The sequence below is a fragment of the Lissotriton vulgaris genome, chromosome 5 (genome assembly GCF_964263255.1).
Source record: "Lissotriton vulgaris chromosome 5, aLisVul1.2, whole genome shotgun sequence".
Taxonomy (NCBI): domain Eukaryota; kingdom Metazoa; phylum Chordata; class Amphibia; order Caudata; family Salamandridae; genus Lissotriton; species Lissotriton vulgaris.
In genome coordinates, this window is record NC_141693.1 from 1,574,107,372 (window position 1) to 1,574,125,062 (window position 17,691).

The window sequence follows — 17,691 nt, forward strand, 5'->3', positions numbered from 1 at the left end:
TTCTCTTACCTTTCTTGCTCATCTTTGTTCTTGCTGGGACTGGGACTGGGCCTGGGACTGGGCCTGGGACTGGGACTCTTTCTCTTGGTGCTAGGGGAGAAACCACAGAAACAAGAGATCAATACTCAGAATATGTTTAGAAATTCTTTCTAGCAAAGGCTATTGCAGTGCTCTTGAAGCAAGAGCCAAACCAACTTAATGCCTTGTTAGCAACAAGGTGACAGTAATTAGACTGCTCAAGTACCTTTAGAATCAGTACTTGCTAGGCAAGGTGTTTCTCTCTTCCCCCACCTATGTCCTATCACGTTATTAGCAAACCATCACACTCAGGAGAAGCATTTGCTCTGGTTACTCTATTAAAGCTTACTTTCTCGGACGCCAGAGAGCGAGGGGCGACGGACATCCAGAGAGCCAGGGGCGGGGCACGTCCAGAGAGCCAGGGGCGGGGCACGTCCAGAGAGCCAGAGGCGGCGCACGCCCAGAGAGCCAGAGGCGGCGCACGCCCAGAGAGCCAGGGGCGGCGCTCCCCCAGAGAGCCAGGGGCGGCGCTCCCCCAGAGAGCCAGGGGCGGCGCACGCCCAGAGAGCCAGGGGCGGCGCACGCCCAGAAAGCCAGGGGCGGCGCACGCCCAGAGAGCCAGGGGCGGCGCACGCCCAGAGAGCCTGGGGCGGCACACGCAAGAGAGCCAGGGGCGGCACACGCAAGAGAGCCAGGGGCGGCACACGCAAGAGAGTCTCGCATTTGCGCAAGTTTAAGCTATTGGCATTGCAAATTATGTTTTTTTTTTTTAAAGGCATTGTCATATACAATGCCAATAGCTTAAACTTGTATAAATGCGAGACCTATAGCATTGCATTACAAAGAATCCTTGGGTAACACCTAGAAGCACCTCGCCCCACAACTTTCGGGGAGTAACAACATGTTAACATTGACACATCTGGAAATGGAACAGATGTTTCTGAATGACTCAGGAACAAGGCAGTTATTAGACTCTTCTGACTATTTTCTCAACAAAGCGCTATTTATAAGCCAGTGGATTACATAACAATTGAAAAAAAAAATTGAAAAAAATTGAATACATAAGTGTGTTTTCCTTACCTACGTTTTTTTTTTCTTTTTCACGTTTGGGGTGGCTTCCTCCACCTTCCCTTACTGCTTTACCAGGAGTAAATCTCTGACCCTATTCAGGGTACAGGCCCACTACATTTCCACCACTATGTTGCCTGACATACATTGTCAAATATAAATTACATAAAATAGGTTATGTGTGAAGATTAATAGGAAGTCTAGATTGGGAGCATCCCACCACCGAAGAGGAGGCAATGGCGGTTAATGTAGTGCAAGGGGTGTACTGTCAGGCGATGTAGTGACTGGGTATGTAGTAACATACAGATGTTTTCAGAGAGTAGAACTACCTACAAAGTTTTATGTATGTATATGAACTTGGGAATACTAAGTCCTTTTCACATTTTGCAGTTCATATCACCCAGAAACACCAGCAGCAAGGATGTTAATAGCACAGCTATTAAATCATGCGGGTATAAGTCAGATCTCTGCATAAATCCTTTGACGAGTAAAAATTCACATTCATTTTGTGAAAAAACACCATTGATTTTGCACGTGCAAGCGCTGTCGTCTCTGCAGTGGTATCACTTATGTGTACAGGATGCAGGCAGCTGTGTGACTCCGGCCCTGGTGTTGTTCCTGGAGGGAGACTTGAGTCTTTCTTTTACGCAAAGCACAGTAGGAAACATCACAGGCAGCAGTTAGGCAAGCGTACTTCACAAACAAAGCTTCCATAGTAGAGCGTGCAAAGGATAAACATCTTTGCTGTCAGCAAATAACATTTGCAAATGTTGTAGTGGGTGCATCTCTTACTTTAATAACACCGCCGGCTGCAGCAATGCAAGCTTACCTCATACACACAGATGTAGTGCTTAATTTGTAACATAAGAATAATATTCAGGCGGTCAGCCCAAACCTTTTCTTAAAAGACAAGCCTCTCTCTTCCACCACCCTACACTCCACTCCTCTTTATGTCACTTTAGCAGGTTCTTTTTTAACCCTGCTTGTGCCCACCACTGGCACAAATTAAGCCCTGCGATATCTGGTACAGCACACGTTCGTCCAGCTCACCTCGCACGCACCTTGCCAATAGGGCGACCAGAAGCAGGGGTACCCCGGCAGACATGGTTGGGGTGAACCGAGGGTTGACGCTCCTCTCCTGCGCAGTAGTAGTGACTGGGGACGCACAGTGAAACCAAGAGGTGGGGCTAGTCACTCTGCTTGTAATTCTTTATCTAGCCTTTCCTGGCCGTCCGCCCTTGGGCAGGGGGCATTGTCCGCGCGACCACTGACAGGAAAAGGGGAAAAGTTTTTTCCACAGGGACCTTCTCCCCTCCTCGGGTCAAGCTAGAACTAACCATGTGCCTGAAATCGCGCAAATTCGCTCAGATTCTGCTAAACAAGTTCTAAACACACGCACTGCAGTGTGCAAAAAATGCTACTGAACCAAAAAGTTTGGGGACCATGACTTAAAAAAATTGCACGCATGCCTGGTGCTTCTGTCTTTGTTAATGCGCAGGATAGCTCGGAAGGTTAACGCATTTGCTTCAGAGAACTGTAAATTGTAGGCCCCAGGTTTGAACACTGGTAGCTAATTTTGTTAATCAAACATAAGTTATCCATCTTTTCATCCATGCAAATTTGTTATGCGTATCACTTAGTTATGGAATACTACTACCAATATGAGAATAATAATAATAACTAAGATACACAAAGTAGGGTCTCATGTGAAATCTGCCTAATGGGGTGAAGGGGCAGGTAGATAATAATCACCTGTGCTTAGAAATAAAGAATGTGGGTTTCTATATGTTCCCGTCTTATGGTCGCATAACTTTTATAAAACACAACACCCTTCTACTTTTAAAAAGACCCCTTCCCAATCCCGGACAATTCTGTAAATAACATGGACTGAAGAATCACTGGTACAGGTGGGGTACTTTTACAACTCTGGTGTAAGAATGTACAGTGCAAGGTACCACGTGCAATCATAACTGCATGTATTGTGCACTATTTTTAAATGATACACAATAAAATGTATTATCACTAGATTTACAAAGCAAAACACTTTGTAAAAGAACCAAGCGGAATGAGGATGTGGTTTGACTGCTAGATTGCAGAGCTGGGAAACCAAGCTTTAAGGGGTCGCGTCCACATCCTATGATTCTGGGGAAATCACTAAATCTCCCCATGCCTACCAAAAAAATGAATGTGTCCTATTGTAAGGTAACCGGTGCTCATGTAAAGCGCTCCAATACCTCCAGGTCGAATTCGCACAGTATAAAAATCTGCAACAACAAAAGCAAAGTTCCTAGTTTAGGTACATGGGAAGTCAGCACGAGCCGGAAGAGAAAGGGGTGGGTCACCCCTGCTCATGCAGTGCTGCTGCAGAGACCGAATAATGAATACTCACTGTACTGTGTCTACGGCTCTCATTTAGTGAGCGCAGTGACCCTGACCCATCAGAGAAGCTGCACTTGCTCTACTCTTAAAGGGCCAGCACCCAGTTTGTGAGGGTGCAAACACTGAGAGCGCCTGCACTTTCTTCCCCATGGCAACCACTGGCATCTTATTCGGACCCCAGCTGCAGCCGCCCGGACATCGTCACCAGTGCTGGAAAGGCACACGCATGCCATCTCGGCATTGTTCTGGTATGCTGGTTTATATTAAGTTCTGTATAGCATCCATGGCAGCCTGGAACTGCTTGTAAGTGCTAAAGTCCAGGTCGAATCATCAGGTGCGCGCCAGAGTGGTGCAGCTGCGGAGTTTTTCTCGGATGAGTGCGTAGTAACAGGCTGAAAATGTGCTATTTTCAAACGTGCAGAGCACTGCAAGCAGGCACACAAGCACTGTAAATACAAAGCGCGTCTGTCATTCTGGTAGAAATTTCCTTTCACGTTGAATGGATTAGCCGGGGAAGGGACCTGAGAGGACGGCAGCTTCTGAGTGGCAAGCAGGCACTCTGTGACACTAACTAACTCTACTTTTCCATTTCTAGCACTGGTGTGAGCAAACAATTATCTTTACCGCACCAACCACAGAGCAAACTAGTGTCTAGATCAGCTTTTGACTTCCTAAAAATAATACACCTTGAAAAAGCAGGAACGTCCACAAAAACTATGAAAAGAAAGTATACTTAAGGGAGCATGAGGGAGAGGGGAGACTTCAGGGTGGGGGTGAAGAGGTCTGAGGAACAGAGTTGAGAGTGGACATACGAGAGACACTTTACTTTCAGCTTGTATCTTCTGAAAATGTTAGGAATAGCTGAGTGTGTGGCTCGGTTTCACTCGAGTCAAATCTTCGACAATGTCCCAGGCCTCTGTGGCAGTGGACAGGAGGAGGAAGGCATTCCCTCAAAAAACAAGCACACGATGGGAGGCAGAGCGGAGACAAACCATGCGCGTGCACATCGTCTGTCCGCGCGTGCCACCTCCTGTCTCCCTTCGCGCACCAAAGTCACAGCAATAGAGTCTCTCTAAGCAAAGCAGCTGCGCTGCATTCGCTATGCAAGACCTGAAAAAAGAAAATGCACTTCATTTATAAAATATAATTCTGGAGGTGCTGGCCTGATCAATCCAGATGTTTACAAATGTGGAAATTGATCAAGTGGGTGATATAATAACACTCAGGATCACACAGATTAATGAAAAGTGGTGAAGCTATGACAATAACATGAGACTCATGATTCCACCATTGATATCTCTCACACTAGACTGCAGTCTCCGGCCCGCATTCCCACACTATCCTCTAATTTAGGACTCTAGGATTGACACCACAAGCATGTCAAGGTCACTAGGTCACCGAAGTGAATCTGAGAATTTAGAAAAAAAACCCTGGTGAACAGTTATTTGTATGTCAATAGGACCTTTGAGAGGCCTCGTCGCCAGGGAGCGAAGCTACGCCTCAAAGTTTTGGATTCACATGAACTAAGTGAAAAAGTGCATAAAAGTAGGTGACTCTCACCTAAGGAGGGAGGCCAAGTATGATGACTTACAGCCAATCAGCAAAAGCACGTCCCAAGACAAATAAATTCATGGTCAGATAGTGACATTGTGCTCCATCAAGTGAAATTCCCTCTCGACGAGCGAGACTTTTTCCCTGACACAAATGCATACTTGATGACCTAGGCTTTGCACCAAGCACTGAACTTTCGCACAATGAGTGAGGCTACGCTTGAAGGTGTGAACTCACACCTAGTATGTGAGACTGTACCCCAAAGTTTGAGACAGCAATCAACTGAGTGAGGCTGCGCTTTACAATTAATGAGATTGCGTTTCAAGAAGTGAAACAGACAATGAGTGGGAAGTAAAACTCCCATTCACTAAGTAAGACTGTTTTCCAAAACGTGAAGCTGGCATAAAGGGTGAAAGAGAATCCTGCATGGTGTGAGAGTTAGACAGAACGAAAACGTGCTGCAAGGTGTGAGATTCTAACAAAAAATAAGGATCAAGGTGAGGGACGTACTCAATGTAATGTGACTTTGCACCTAGACCTGAGACTGAGAAAGAGAAGTTCTCTGCTGGCGGTCAGTGTTGCATTCACACCATGCCTCTACAGAAAGCACTACTTGTCAATACCAACCAGCTCCACAGAACAGTATTGTGCTGAATATCTTTGTTACACAGATCCTAGTGGGGGTGCTTTAAGATTACATCACTTTTGAAAACCATGTAACATTAACATTACCAGTGAAACAGAACAGTGTAAAGACAAACTTCTTCCCACCATGTTTGCAGAATTTTTAAACATGGAGTTTTACTTCTTGCTGAATACAAATGCCAAGCAGACTACCTTACCTGTTTAGGTGGAGTACATCAGACCAGGGGACAGGCTGATGCAAATGAGCTCATATACCAAGTTATGAGAAACAAGAGACACTCTGGATATATTACAAAACAAATAGAGCAAACATGGATCAAGAATATCACAGCAATGAAGCACAAAACAGGTTACAAGTCTAGGTGCTACACATAATACAGATAAAAGAGTTGAAAATAGGGTGTCATGATATAATATTATATACAGAGCAGTTTATAATCAGTAGGGGAATATATTAAACGTGCATTCAGTTGTTACACACTTTAATAGCTTGGCACTGAAACGGGTTCCCTCTGGGTGAGAACAGGAGTATCCTGTTTGTAGCATTAAGTTCCAGGCCCTGGGGGCACTTCCGGAAGAGGACTGTGTAGTGTCTTTGTGAATGATGTGACTTCAGGACGGAGGCAGTCCGCACTCCAGGTTTGGCACTGAACACTGGAAATTACCTATTTTTGAGCATAATGATTTGGGGTCCAGAGTAGAGCACCTCAGTAGTACATTGGAAAGCTTAGAGTTATTTCTTGCCTCAATTCAGGGACCAGTTTAATGTGATCACAATTGGAGTGAGGTGTCTGCAGTTAAAGACGCGATGAAACAACACCTCCTTTAGACAAGCATGAAAGACAGATGCGAGTGGTGTGTGTGCGCGCACGCGATACAAGGAAAACTAAAGCAAAAGTGAAAGTGAAAGCGAAAACAGTCTTCACTTTTCAAGCACTGCACACGTGCTTGTGGACGCCGCTGTTCGCCCCCCGCAAGGTGGATGCTGCCACAAGCACGAGTGCATTGCTTGGAAAAAGTAAAGACCGACGGCAAAACGTCCTCCTAGAGCAGCGCATGTGCGCTGCGTAGGCGAGACCTAAAAATTGCATATAGGAACCGATAAGGAATCTGACAAACTGGCACAAGTATTTAAATCATGCCCTTGAAGCATGTGCAATCCGGACAAGCCAACTGCCGGTTCTCATGGTGGCAAAACTGCTGATTAAACAAGGTAGACTAATATCAACAGATTGTGATGTACAGACAGTGAATAAATTGGGTCACGGCTGGATGGATTCTATGCTGTACAAGCCCGGGACCATCCCACCCTATTTTTCTTGGTCTCTCAACTGGACTATGAAACATCAGCTAAGGGGCTTGAGCTTCAGATTAATTCCTCTGGAGTCCTATGGGTATGTCCAAAGGAATCTGGTTGACGGTGACAAAAATGCTGCCTCTGTGTGAATGGAGAAGAATCGATGACCCATGTACTCAGCATCTGTGATGAGCTGCTCCTCCTAAGGAAGTTCTGGCTTTGATTGATTTGGGGCATTTGAAATGTCTGGACTTGCCGAGGCCCCATAGAAATGTGCCTGAGAGGTAAATCCGCACAGCCAGCTACTCGCTTTGTAAACTGCGGTTGCTTTACTAGCATCTCAGCAGCAACTGCCGAGTTTCACACCTATATATTTATTTACTGCCCAGCCCTCTAAAAGACAAAAATCAAGTCCTCCCCCACCCCCTCTCCTCATTTGGGCTATAACAAACTGAAAGGGAGCAAAGGGAAAGCCCTTTCAGTCTATAAAGGAACAGCTCGCTTAGTGTTAATGTTCTCTCAATGTATTTTGACGCGTCATTTCTTTTTGTTAGGGTTTTAGTCAAAGTTTTTTATATGTATTTATTTGCGATGTCCTTACCCCTTTCAGGGGGTCCCAGATTGTAATGATTTCAATTAATCGTGCAATTAAGTATTCTGCCTGGATATTTAAAAAGGTATTCACATATCTAAATTGCTACTTTCTTAAGGAGCTAGCTTCACACCAAATCCTCGAGTCAGACCAGACTCTCAGAATAACTGGGTCGAACAGACCGGTATTAAACGGAACTACTCAATCGCTCAATTTAAATGAATAGTAATGTGATACCAATGGTAAATAACAGTAACCCTACCCGTTACTGTCCTATACTTGACAACTGCCCTGGGACCCAAGAAAAGGAAGCACAAACATGGTTCAGTCAACTAATTTGAGTGATCGAGCGTTCCAATCCAGCTCATCTTCTTCTCCCTCAAAAAACATTGCTCTTGCCTCCAAAGACAAGCGATTCCCCGGACTAAAAATTTAGTTAGATACAAAAGACCTGTGAACTAGTACACTATATAGCACACATCCTTTTTAATACTTTTGTAGCATGTTTTGAGTCCTTGTTTAAATAGGAAGCATGTTTTGTCTTGTATAGAAAGTTTTTAAGAGAAGTACATTTTTTAGATCAGTTATCTCACCTTTTAGTGCATACAGATGGGGCTAGTACAGAAATCGTGAAAACAACTGCATGGTTTGCTGGACTTGTGGCTTGTCAAATAACATTTCAAGTTATGGATTTTCCCCAGTGACCCATACATATCCTTGTGGCAAAAGACACTCTGGTATTGACAATATTTAGAGAGGCACCACTATGCCTCACCACAACAGGTTGAGTGCTACAATTAAAAATCAACCCACTCCAACTCACTTGCTGCTCTCTGCCTCCTGTGTCTCCTCATTCCTCTGGCTTTCATCCTAGACAGGTCACGAACAATGTCCAAATGAAGTGCAGTTGTGCAAGGGTGACAAAGAGGGGGGCAAAAAGAAAAGATACAAAAACTAACATTAATATAAAAAAAAAACTAGTAACACATCGATCACATTTTCAGCCTTTGGTTGCTGATCGGTTTTGCGGAATATGGTACTTAACAGGTGGAACAAGCAGTTCATCTTTAACACAAAAAACATCAAGTAAATGCCTACAATTTGCCTCACACAGACAGTAAGGAAATACAGACTTAGCTATGAGAGCTACCCACAAGGGATTAGTAAACTGCAGAAAGCAGGGCAACTAAAAACAGGAATCAGCCAACACAAACGATTGTCCTGGTTTTGATGTTCCATTATGTAACCTCAGTTATGTACTAGATTTCTTAACATTTATGATATGACTAAAACAAAATGCCTTCAGTGTTGTGAGCATCGGGACAAATTGACTCGGGCTTTAGTTTGAAAGTTACTCAGACCTATCACCTCCATCTAGTTAATACAGCATTCCAATGAATATTGCATGGCTGTCTTGGGAAATCGGGGGCATTTAACAGCATTACCATGATAGGCTAAGTGTTCAGTGTGCACCCAAGAAGATAGGTGCATGTTTTTATGAAAACTTACACACAGAGAAAGATAGCTCCCAGTTGAGAGAAGGCCTGTAATTGCGCATTTCAATACGACAGTAGATGTCTTAGGCAGGATGAAAATTTCAAAAGGTGTGTGACTTTTCTGATGGATGCTCTTTCAATTAAAATGGAAATATATCTCAGCTGTAGGCATCGGCACAAGTATCACTCTTGCGCTACACAACACCAGTTAAATGCTAAAACATAGAACATGGCATCCACGCCCAAAAACCCTTCAATTTCAAAATCTTCTGTCCTAGGCGTCTTTAACTTTTTGATCTAAAACATTGCATTCGCTCGGCAGATTTGCTTGTACATGTACTGTATCCATCAACTGTAGATTGTAGCCTTTGAGTCTACCATCACTAAAAGCATCTCTGCACCCAGCCACCCCAAGGCAGGTAAAACTGAACTCTCTGTGTTTCTTGGACCTTGCCCCCAACTCATCTTAAGTCCAGAAAAACAGTCCTGTAAGTCGTAAGTAACCCTATACAGTGAATGATTTTCCCTTATGATGGCATTACAGCGTTCAAGGCTCATATCTCAAATCTGACCCGGTCATGATCTACTGTTTTTACTGTAAAATTTGAAAACGTCTAAAGTACTAAATAGGTTATGAAGTTCTTGGCGTCTAAAATTCTATAGAAATGTCATCCTTCCAAATTGTTCTAGATTTTCTTCTGGAGTGTGTTTCTCATTTATTGACTCTGTGTACAGCAAATGCTCAACTAATTATTACCCTATGTCAAGCCTAAACCGCTCGCCCACACTACCACAAGAGAGAGCATTTGGGATTATTAATTTAAGTCCTGTAAGCCAATAAGGGCCAACTGGACTTTCTCATTTTGGTAAACTACATAGAAAGCCAGCTTTCTACACCCAGTAATAAAAAAAGTTGAGAAAGTATAAACACTGAGTAGATCAGCATCATAGTTCACTACTAAAGAAATGCACTTGGGAAGACCCCTCTGCTCTAGAAGTCCCAGAGGTTTTGCTTTTACATACAGACACAGAATATTTGTGTGAAGAGATCTGAAAGCTGTTGAGCTAAGCAAAATAAAAGGAGGTATACCATAACAGTTAGTTATGCCCTCAGCACATTCTTCCTGTAGAAGTGTGCCCTTTTTCACCACCAAAAGAAAGGTTCTAAAATGTTTTAGGACCAGTTGGCTATCTTTTTGCAGGATATTGCTTCCTGTACTGAAGGAGACACGATCTAGAGTGTGGTTTGCCCAAATCCACCATCCTACTTTGAGGCTGACTCAAAAAATCCCAGACAATCACACACGGAAATGAGTCAAAGTGTAAACTAAGCTTTGGAACCATCATACAGAGGACCGAGTAAACAGGAAGACCACTCCTAATTGCATGAACAGTTAACTTCCAAGCACAGCTCAATCACAATACTCTACTTCTCCCTTGAGTCAATCAATTACTGAAGTCTTTTTATATACTGAATTTGAACTTTGAGTCTAAACATTCTCTTATCCAGCTTGAGGATGGGGCCGAGGGAACACAGCGTGTGGCATATGGATTCAAGGTCATGGAGGTGGTGTTCCAAAATCTCCAGCAAGCTGTTTATTCATGAGGCATGCAGGGGCTGCAAGCCTGAGAAGTTCAGTTGACCGTTTACCTTGTGAGGTGGTCTTGGGTCATCACCACTGTCTTAGAATAAAGCTTTTGCCTGTGGACAGGGCCCGAGCTATCCATATCCACCGACAGGACGTGGATTGGTCTGAACGAGCAATTATGCAGAATGATTAATTTCATTGAATGTGTAAACTGGCAATCATTGGTGGCCCATAATACGGACCATACCTCCTGAAATAAATCCGACAGCCAGGTGCATGGCTAATATATGTATTAAAATCAATCACAACTCAGGGTTTGCTTCTCTAGCAAGCAGCATTTACACATAGTCTCGCTCAACACATTTTAGAGGGGAAGCCATATCATGTGTGCATCATTTTTAATGAGTTATTTTAAACAGGCTTCAAGTAGCTCCAAGTCATGTGTGCACAACTACTTTCTACACGAAAAAAATAACTATTTACATGCCCTTAAGAAATCTCCATTTTGGGACGCCTATAAAACACATTGGCTACCTCAAAACTAAAGTTTTTTTTTTTTAATGAAGATTTTGAATAAATGTTTTAGGAAAAGCTAGGATGGAGTCTGTGCAGGTTATTTAAGTGTGATGTAAAACAATTGTATTCAATTTAGTCTAGCATTTTGTATGATAGTTGAGTGCCAAGTCATCTTTCTTTCCTGTGCCCAAGATTAAGTGACTGTATTCCAGACTTGTGCACCACTTTTTTCTACCCTTAAAATCAACTAGAAGTGATAAGGGCATTTTCAGTGCCTCAGTCTCTTTTTGTAAGTCGTGAAGTGTAGCATAGTGTAGAATGGCTGTCGCAGGCCTTAAGGGGTTGCTTCTTGGCCAGTGCATAGTAGATTTTAATGCAGATTACTTTTCACATTGACGGGTTCCTCTTGTGCACAATTTTCCTTTTCTTTGCCACAGAGAAACCCACAAAAACCTGAACGTTCATGTAACGATCTTTTGTGCTGTCGATGTAAAAGCTTTTTTTAGGGTTGAGTCTGTAAAGTCTCTATTTCTCTGGTGTGAGGCACAGCAAAAATGCTGACAGCGCAATCAAACTGGCCAACGTCGAAGGAAAAAACAACTTTCAGTAGGGATGCCGCCATGGTACCAATCGGTCTGGGGGGAAGGGGGGGGGGGGGGAAACGTGGTGTAGGGTGGATGCACCAAACGCACCTGTAGTTAACTCACTCTATGTGCTGACAATCTTAATGACGAAGACGCTTGTTACAGTCAAGTGTCAAAAGAGAAACATCTGTACACTGGCTCAAATAGCGTACACAAGGAAAATTAGTACCAAGCAAGTTCGACACCCATGATGGTATAACAAAAAAGTTAGAGGGTTGGGGCTTGAGGGGTTGTGAGTCAAACCTTTTATAAAAACACACGACAATCGTAGACTTATTATTTGCAGCTTGTAAAGCGCCTGGTTACTCCAAATCGCAGTGGAAAACCGACTTAGCGAGAGAGAGAGAGGGCATGCGAGAGAGACTGGGCAGGAACTACTGTTGATTAAGTTGTTTCTTAAACAGACAGGTTTTGAGATGTTTAAAGAAGGCCAATTCAGAAGGCTCTACTATAAGATGTAGAGGGAGCGAGTTCCATTATTTGGCTGCCAAGAATCTGAAAGAGGCGCAGCCAAAGCGTTTTCCGTTGAATGAGGGAACACTAACCAATCCTGGGCCAGCCAATCTCAGGCAGCGCATAGGATGGAAAGGTTAGATCATCAGGAGCAGATATTTCGGGTCTTTGCCCTGTAGTATTCGTTGAGCATAACAAAGTTTTTAAGGATATCCTTTCCTCAATGGGGATCCAGTGGAGTGTTTTCACGCCCTGTGGAGCCAAATTGAGGGATGTTCACCAGCATACAAGCTGCTGCTTTTTGCACCGGCTGTAGCCTGTGTATGCTCTTCCTAGATGCCCCCAGGTAGAGGACGTTACAATAATCTAATCTAGAAGTCACAAGGGCCTGAACTGCTGTTTTTTTGCAGTGTCCAGAATAAGACCGAGGATTTTTCTGATAATTTTTAGGGTCCCGAAGCAGGAGACTTTGCGGGTAGAGATTTGGTCTGAAAGGGATAGTGTAGAATCAAGCCACACTCCCATTTTTTTTTTGCTTTGTGGATTGGAGTTTGGGTGGGTGGGAGGGTGGGTGGTGGGGGAAGGGGGGGTGGGAGGGGGGACACACCAACTCGCTGGGCCACCAACTGGAGGACTAGATGGATGGCTGCTTTCCCAACACTAAAATATCACTGTTGCTGGCATTTAGTCTGAGGCAGCTATTTTCCATCCAGTTTGCCAGGTTGGCCAAGCAGCTTTAAGTCCTTGGCCGTTATCCTGGGCCACAGTAATGATCAGCTGCGTGTCATCCGCATAGGACACTTTCTGTACCCCAAGCTTTACCAAGAGGTCCGCAAGCGTCGCATATACAGGTTACAGAGAGCGCGATTCAATGCTGAATCTTTAGGTACGCCCATTTCAGCTGTTGAGTGGTAGAAGATTGAAGGGTGATTTGGAAGGTTCGGTCTTCAAAGAAACTGGCTAGCCAGCCCGGAGCAGAGCCACCCACCCCTGCATGATGTAACTTATCTAGTAGTAGACCGTGAGACTAGGTCGAAAGCGGCACTCAGATCGAACAAAATTAGAGCTATAGTGTGGCCCTTGTCTACTATTTTTCGGATTGATACAGTTGCGAGTGACAGAGCTGACTCTGTACTGAAGGACTGTCTGGAACCAGATTGTGACACGTGATGGAGAGCCTTCTCCTCCACAAACTGCATAAATTGTTGATTCACAAATTTCTCAGCAATATTTGCAAAGAAAGGCATAAGCAAGATAGGTCTGAGATTTTTCGTCAGTGAGGGGTCTAAAGTAAGCTTCTTTAGTAATGGGATCACCATGCCATGTTTCCACTCTTTGGGAACTAGACCCGAGCGAAAAAAGAAGTTCAGCAGGTTGGTGAGTACTGGTTCAATGGCTTCTCTTCCCTGTGGTCGGGTGCAGGATCTAGCGGTAATCCTGACTTGACTTTCAACATCAGACTGTTAGTTTCATCCTCCGAGATAGGTCTCAGGTTAAGGAGCATATATGAAGCATTTAAAGAGATACAGACAGGGCTCATTATCCTGAAAGTCCTGGCACTCTCCGAGAAAGGAGTAGTAAATAGTATTAATCTGATCAAGACAGGCTTGTGCAAGCTGATTGCAGAGATCATTTAAACAATCTTTGCTGCCTCAGAAAACCATGGTGCTGAGGGATTGGTCTGCCTGCTAGTGGCTGACTTCGCAGGGCTAGAGTATCTAAAGCTTGGTTGATCCATCCCTTTAGTTGTGTGTTGGCAGAGGCTAGACAGGCTACAAGGGATGTTGTATTTGGCTGTAGAACAGCTGAAAAGGGCATGAGAGTAAAGCAGGCCCATTTACGCAAGCTGAACTTTTGAGGTGGTATCACTGGTTGACGCGGCTCCGAGATCCCGAACGGGATAAGGTGGTGGTCTGACCAAGCTACTGGTGTGGGCGCGGCCACCATTAAGGAGTAGGAGTTGGTAAAAATAGGGTCTAGTATACGGCCTAAAGCGTGAGCTTCAACCATTTGGGTAAGTTGGAGGAGGCCATGGTCTTCCACCAAGTCTTCAGCAATAGGACAGGACTCATTGTCTATATGGATGTTAAGGTCTCCTAATATTATGAAATTAGTATATCAGACTGCATAGTCCGGGATAACATACATTAGGTGTTTTGCAAATGTAGCAGCTGGACCTGGGGTGTGGTGAATTAGAAATCCTGCTAGTGTCAGCTGGTTATTCAGGGCTTGTAAGACAGTAGCTCTGTATATACTCACCAAAGTAAGGTACAGTGTGTACAGAGTCCACAGTACCCAGAGGTTTGGCAGAGGTTAAAGTCAGATATAACCTTACTCTCCAAAGTGGTAGCTTGGTCGAGCAGTAAGGCAGTATCAGAGGACAGTGTAAAGCATTTTTTTGTACACACTCAGTCAGCAAATGGTCTCACAGACTCGAGAACTGAACTTTAGGCCAATTGTTTTACATATAAAATATATTGTTTTATTTTAGAACCACAAGTAGGTATAAAAATACTTTCTCAGAATGAGATGTTGCAATTGAAAATTTTCAATGAACAATAGACTTTTGAATGCAATAGATACAGTTGTTGCAATATGCAAAATAAACTTAACACAATAATGACATTGAGCTCAATTGGAATTTTAAGTAAATGCAATTTCAATTACTTTGCGTATGTTTTTCTTACTCAGGGCTGGATCCTGGTTTTTGTTAAACAGGCGATTTTTAAGGTATATTTGTAAGTTTCAAAAAAAAAAAAAAAAAAAACGACAAAAGAATTTCTGGTAAGAGCTCTATTCTGCTGCTTTTTAGAGCCTCTAGGCAACGCCATCTCCCTCTTACCGTCTACAATTTCCAAATCATGCCTCTCAGTTTACATCTAGATCCTCCGTGTTCTTAGCCAGCAGCAAGACGTCTCCTGGAGCCTCCGCGACCGGCGTTCAGCCTGCCGCAATATTTCTCCTAGCTCCGCCCCTCCTACCTTAAAGCAGCAGAATAGAGCTCTTGCTATGGATCTGGAGAGACTAGAAACTCAAGCCTGAAGGAACAATCTTAGAATTCTGAAGATACTCGAAGGGGAAGAACTGGAGGACATTAAGGGGTTTGTTTGTAAGCTCTTAAGGGAAGGGGTCCTAAAAGATCGCCCTGATATCAACTTGGAAATGGAAATCCAAAGGGTGCACAGAGATCCCTTCAAACTACATGCTGACAGGAAGGCTCCAAGGAAGATTTTAGTGAACTTTCAGTCCTACAGTGTTAAGGAGTTAATCTTGGGAAGATGTTTATCTCGACTGTCCGGCATTATCGGGCAAATCCATTAGATCTGATATTGGTGGGAGAACAGCTCAGAGGCAGTGGGAACTGGGTTCTAGAATGCCCGAATTGAGATCACATGGAGCCCATGTTCAAATGAAATTTCCGGCCTTATTAAAAATCATGTGGCAGAACAAAATGTATAATCACAGTCAGCCTGAGGAAGTTGACGATCTCCTTTCACTGATGAGGCAGAAATAATTGCATAATGAGAAATCAGAAAGGGAAAAAGAGAACGCTGGGGTGTTGAAGTACGAAGTATGAAGTTGGAAGAATGAAACACTGGGGTTAAGGCAAGGGGTAGAGTTATAATTAGGTGATAATACCAACAAAAAAAAAAAGAGAGAAAGGGTTCACAATAGTGGGGGAATCAAGGAAAAAAAAGCTTAAACAAACAAAAAAAAAATCATATGTTTATTTTAGAACCATCCCCTTGAACACTATGAGCTGTAACTTCATGCCGCTGTAGGAGGAATTAAAGATATAGTTGCCAAGTTATCTTAGCCAGGGCAGCTCTCCTGGGGCCCTAAAGGCGGTCTCATCGTCAGGTATGAAGGGAGATTTCCTCGGGGGGTGGGTCGGGAGGGCTCAATGGGTGGTAGGGAAAAGAAATAAAATGTCCTCATATGTAAAGAAAAGATTCTATTTATTTAAAACTTTAGATGGGTGGGAAGTTGGTGCCTGGACAGGAGTAGGTCAACAAGCATAAAAATCCTCTCCTGGAATGTGAACGGAATAGGAGAGGGGAGAAAACAAGGCAGAGTATGCAAATTTTTAAGAAACTCAGATGCTCACCTAGAGGCGAATACCTGTAAAAAGGTTTTTGGTAGTCTGGGATGGGTGCAGAATACATTATGTTCCAGACTGAAGGGGGTTACTAGGGGGGTCGCGATTATTACTAGGACCAATAGGGGGATCAGGTTGTTAAAGTGGGACACTGATCAGACAGGTAGGTGGCTGTGGCGGCCTTTTCCATCTGTAGAATTCATTTCACCTGTGCCGTTTATTATGGCCCTAACGAGGATAATCCTGGTCCCCTTTTGAAATTAGGGGCTGAGTTACTAGAGACATCAGCCCCTATGATTTTAGGGGGGATTTTAATCTGGTTTTGGATTATACTCTAGACCGGACCTCCAAGGCAAAATATCATGGTCCCACAAAATCAATCTCTGCTCTGAAAACCATAATGAAAGATTTTAATTTGCTGGATGTCTGGAGATCTAAATTCGGCGCTATTAGAGGCTATTCATTTTATAGTAAGAAATACAGACAGTATTCCAGAATAGATTATTTTTTAACGGATCAGCACCTGTTTACAGATATTACCTCTGTCTCCCACATTCCAGTTGGGATTTCTGACCATTCGACAGTTGAACTAGTTTTTGAATTAAGATCTAGACCCACTGATATTAGATGGACACTAGACAGGACACTGCTTCAAGATGACAGAGTAAAAGCAGAGGTAAAGGAAAGGGTCTCCGAATTTTTCTCCTTTAATATTGGCTCCTCCACTGACCAGATGGTCTGGGAGTCTTTCAAGGCTTTCCTTCGTGGACTATTGAGCTCATTAATGGCGCATAAAAGGAATGTTAGCAAGAAAAAGAAGTCAGATGATCTGAGAGCAATTACAGAAAAGGATGCAGAGTTACAGATGGCTACTATCTCAGATAGGGGGAGGTTTCCGGAGCTTGAGAGAGAGCTCCTGGATCTACAAACTTTACTTAAAGCTGCCGATGAAAAGATCATTAAGGAGAGGTGGGAAGTCAGTAAATTGAAAAATTTTGAGTATGGAGAGAAATGTGGGGCCCTTCTGGCTTGGAGGTCTAGAGCTGAGAGAACTAGGAATAACATCAAAGTGTTAACTCAAAGAGAGTCAGGCCTATCAATTATGGAGGACGGGGATATTAGGGAGGAAGCTAGGGGATTTATGAAAAGCCTATACCAAGAAGATATGGACTTTGAATCAGCTGGGGCTCAGACCTGGCTGATCCAGAAGAATTTACCACAAATTTCAGAAACAAATAAGAATTATCTGGCGAGTGAGATCACGGAGGAGGAAGTGAGAGACCAACTTAAGAAAATGAGTGGCGGTAAAGAGCCTGGGCCAGACGGGTTACCAAGTGAGATATA

At 43.6% G+C, this 17,691-nt stretch overlaps 1 protein-coding gene across 7 annotated transcripts in view; it reads right to left on the reverse strand.

The window, feature by feature from the left end:
- RBM23 (RNA binding motif protein 23) overlaps nt 1-17,691 on the reverse strand; it is a 532,419-nt gene that overhangs the window by 363,118 nt on the left and 151,610 nt on the right. For all 7 annotated transcript variants that reach the window (XR_015296038.1, XR_015296037.1, XR_015296040.1 and 4 more), the window contains exons 3-4: nt 8,374-8,420; nt 10-90 (exon numbers count right to left, since the gene is read on the reverse strand). Coding sequence is in view for 3 of the 7 variants with exons in the window: in XM_086923661.1 (XP_086779787.1) it covers nt 10-90; nt 8,374-8,420 (128 nt within the window). In the remaining 4 variants the exon portion in view is untranslated. The remainder of the gene's footprint in view (nt 1-9; nt 91-8,373; nt 8,421-17,691) is intronic.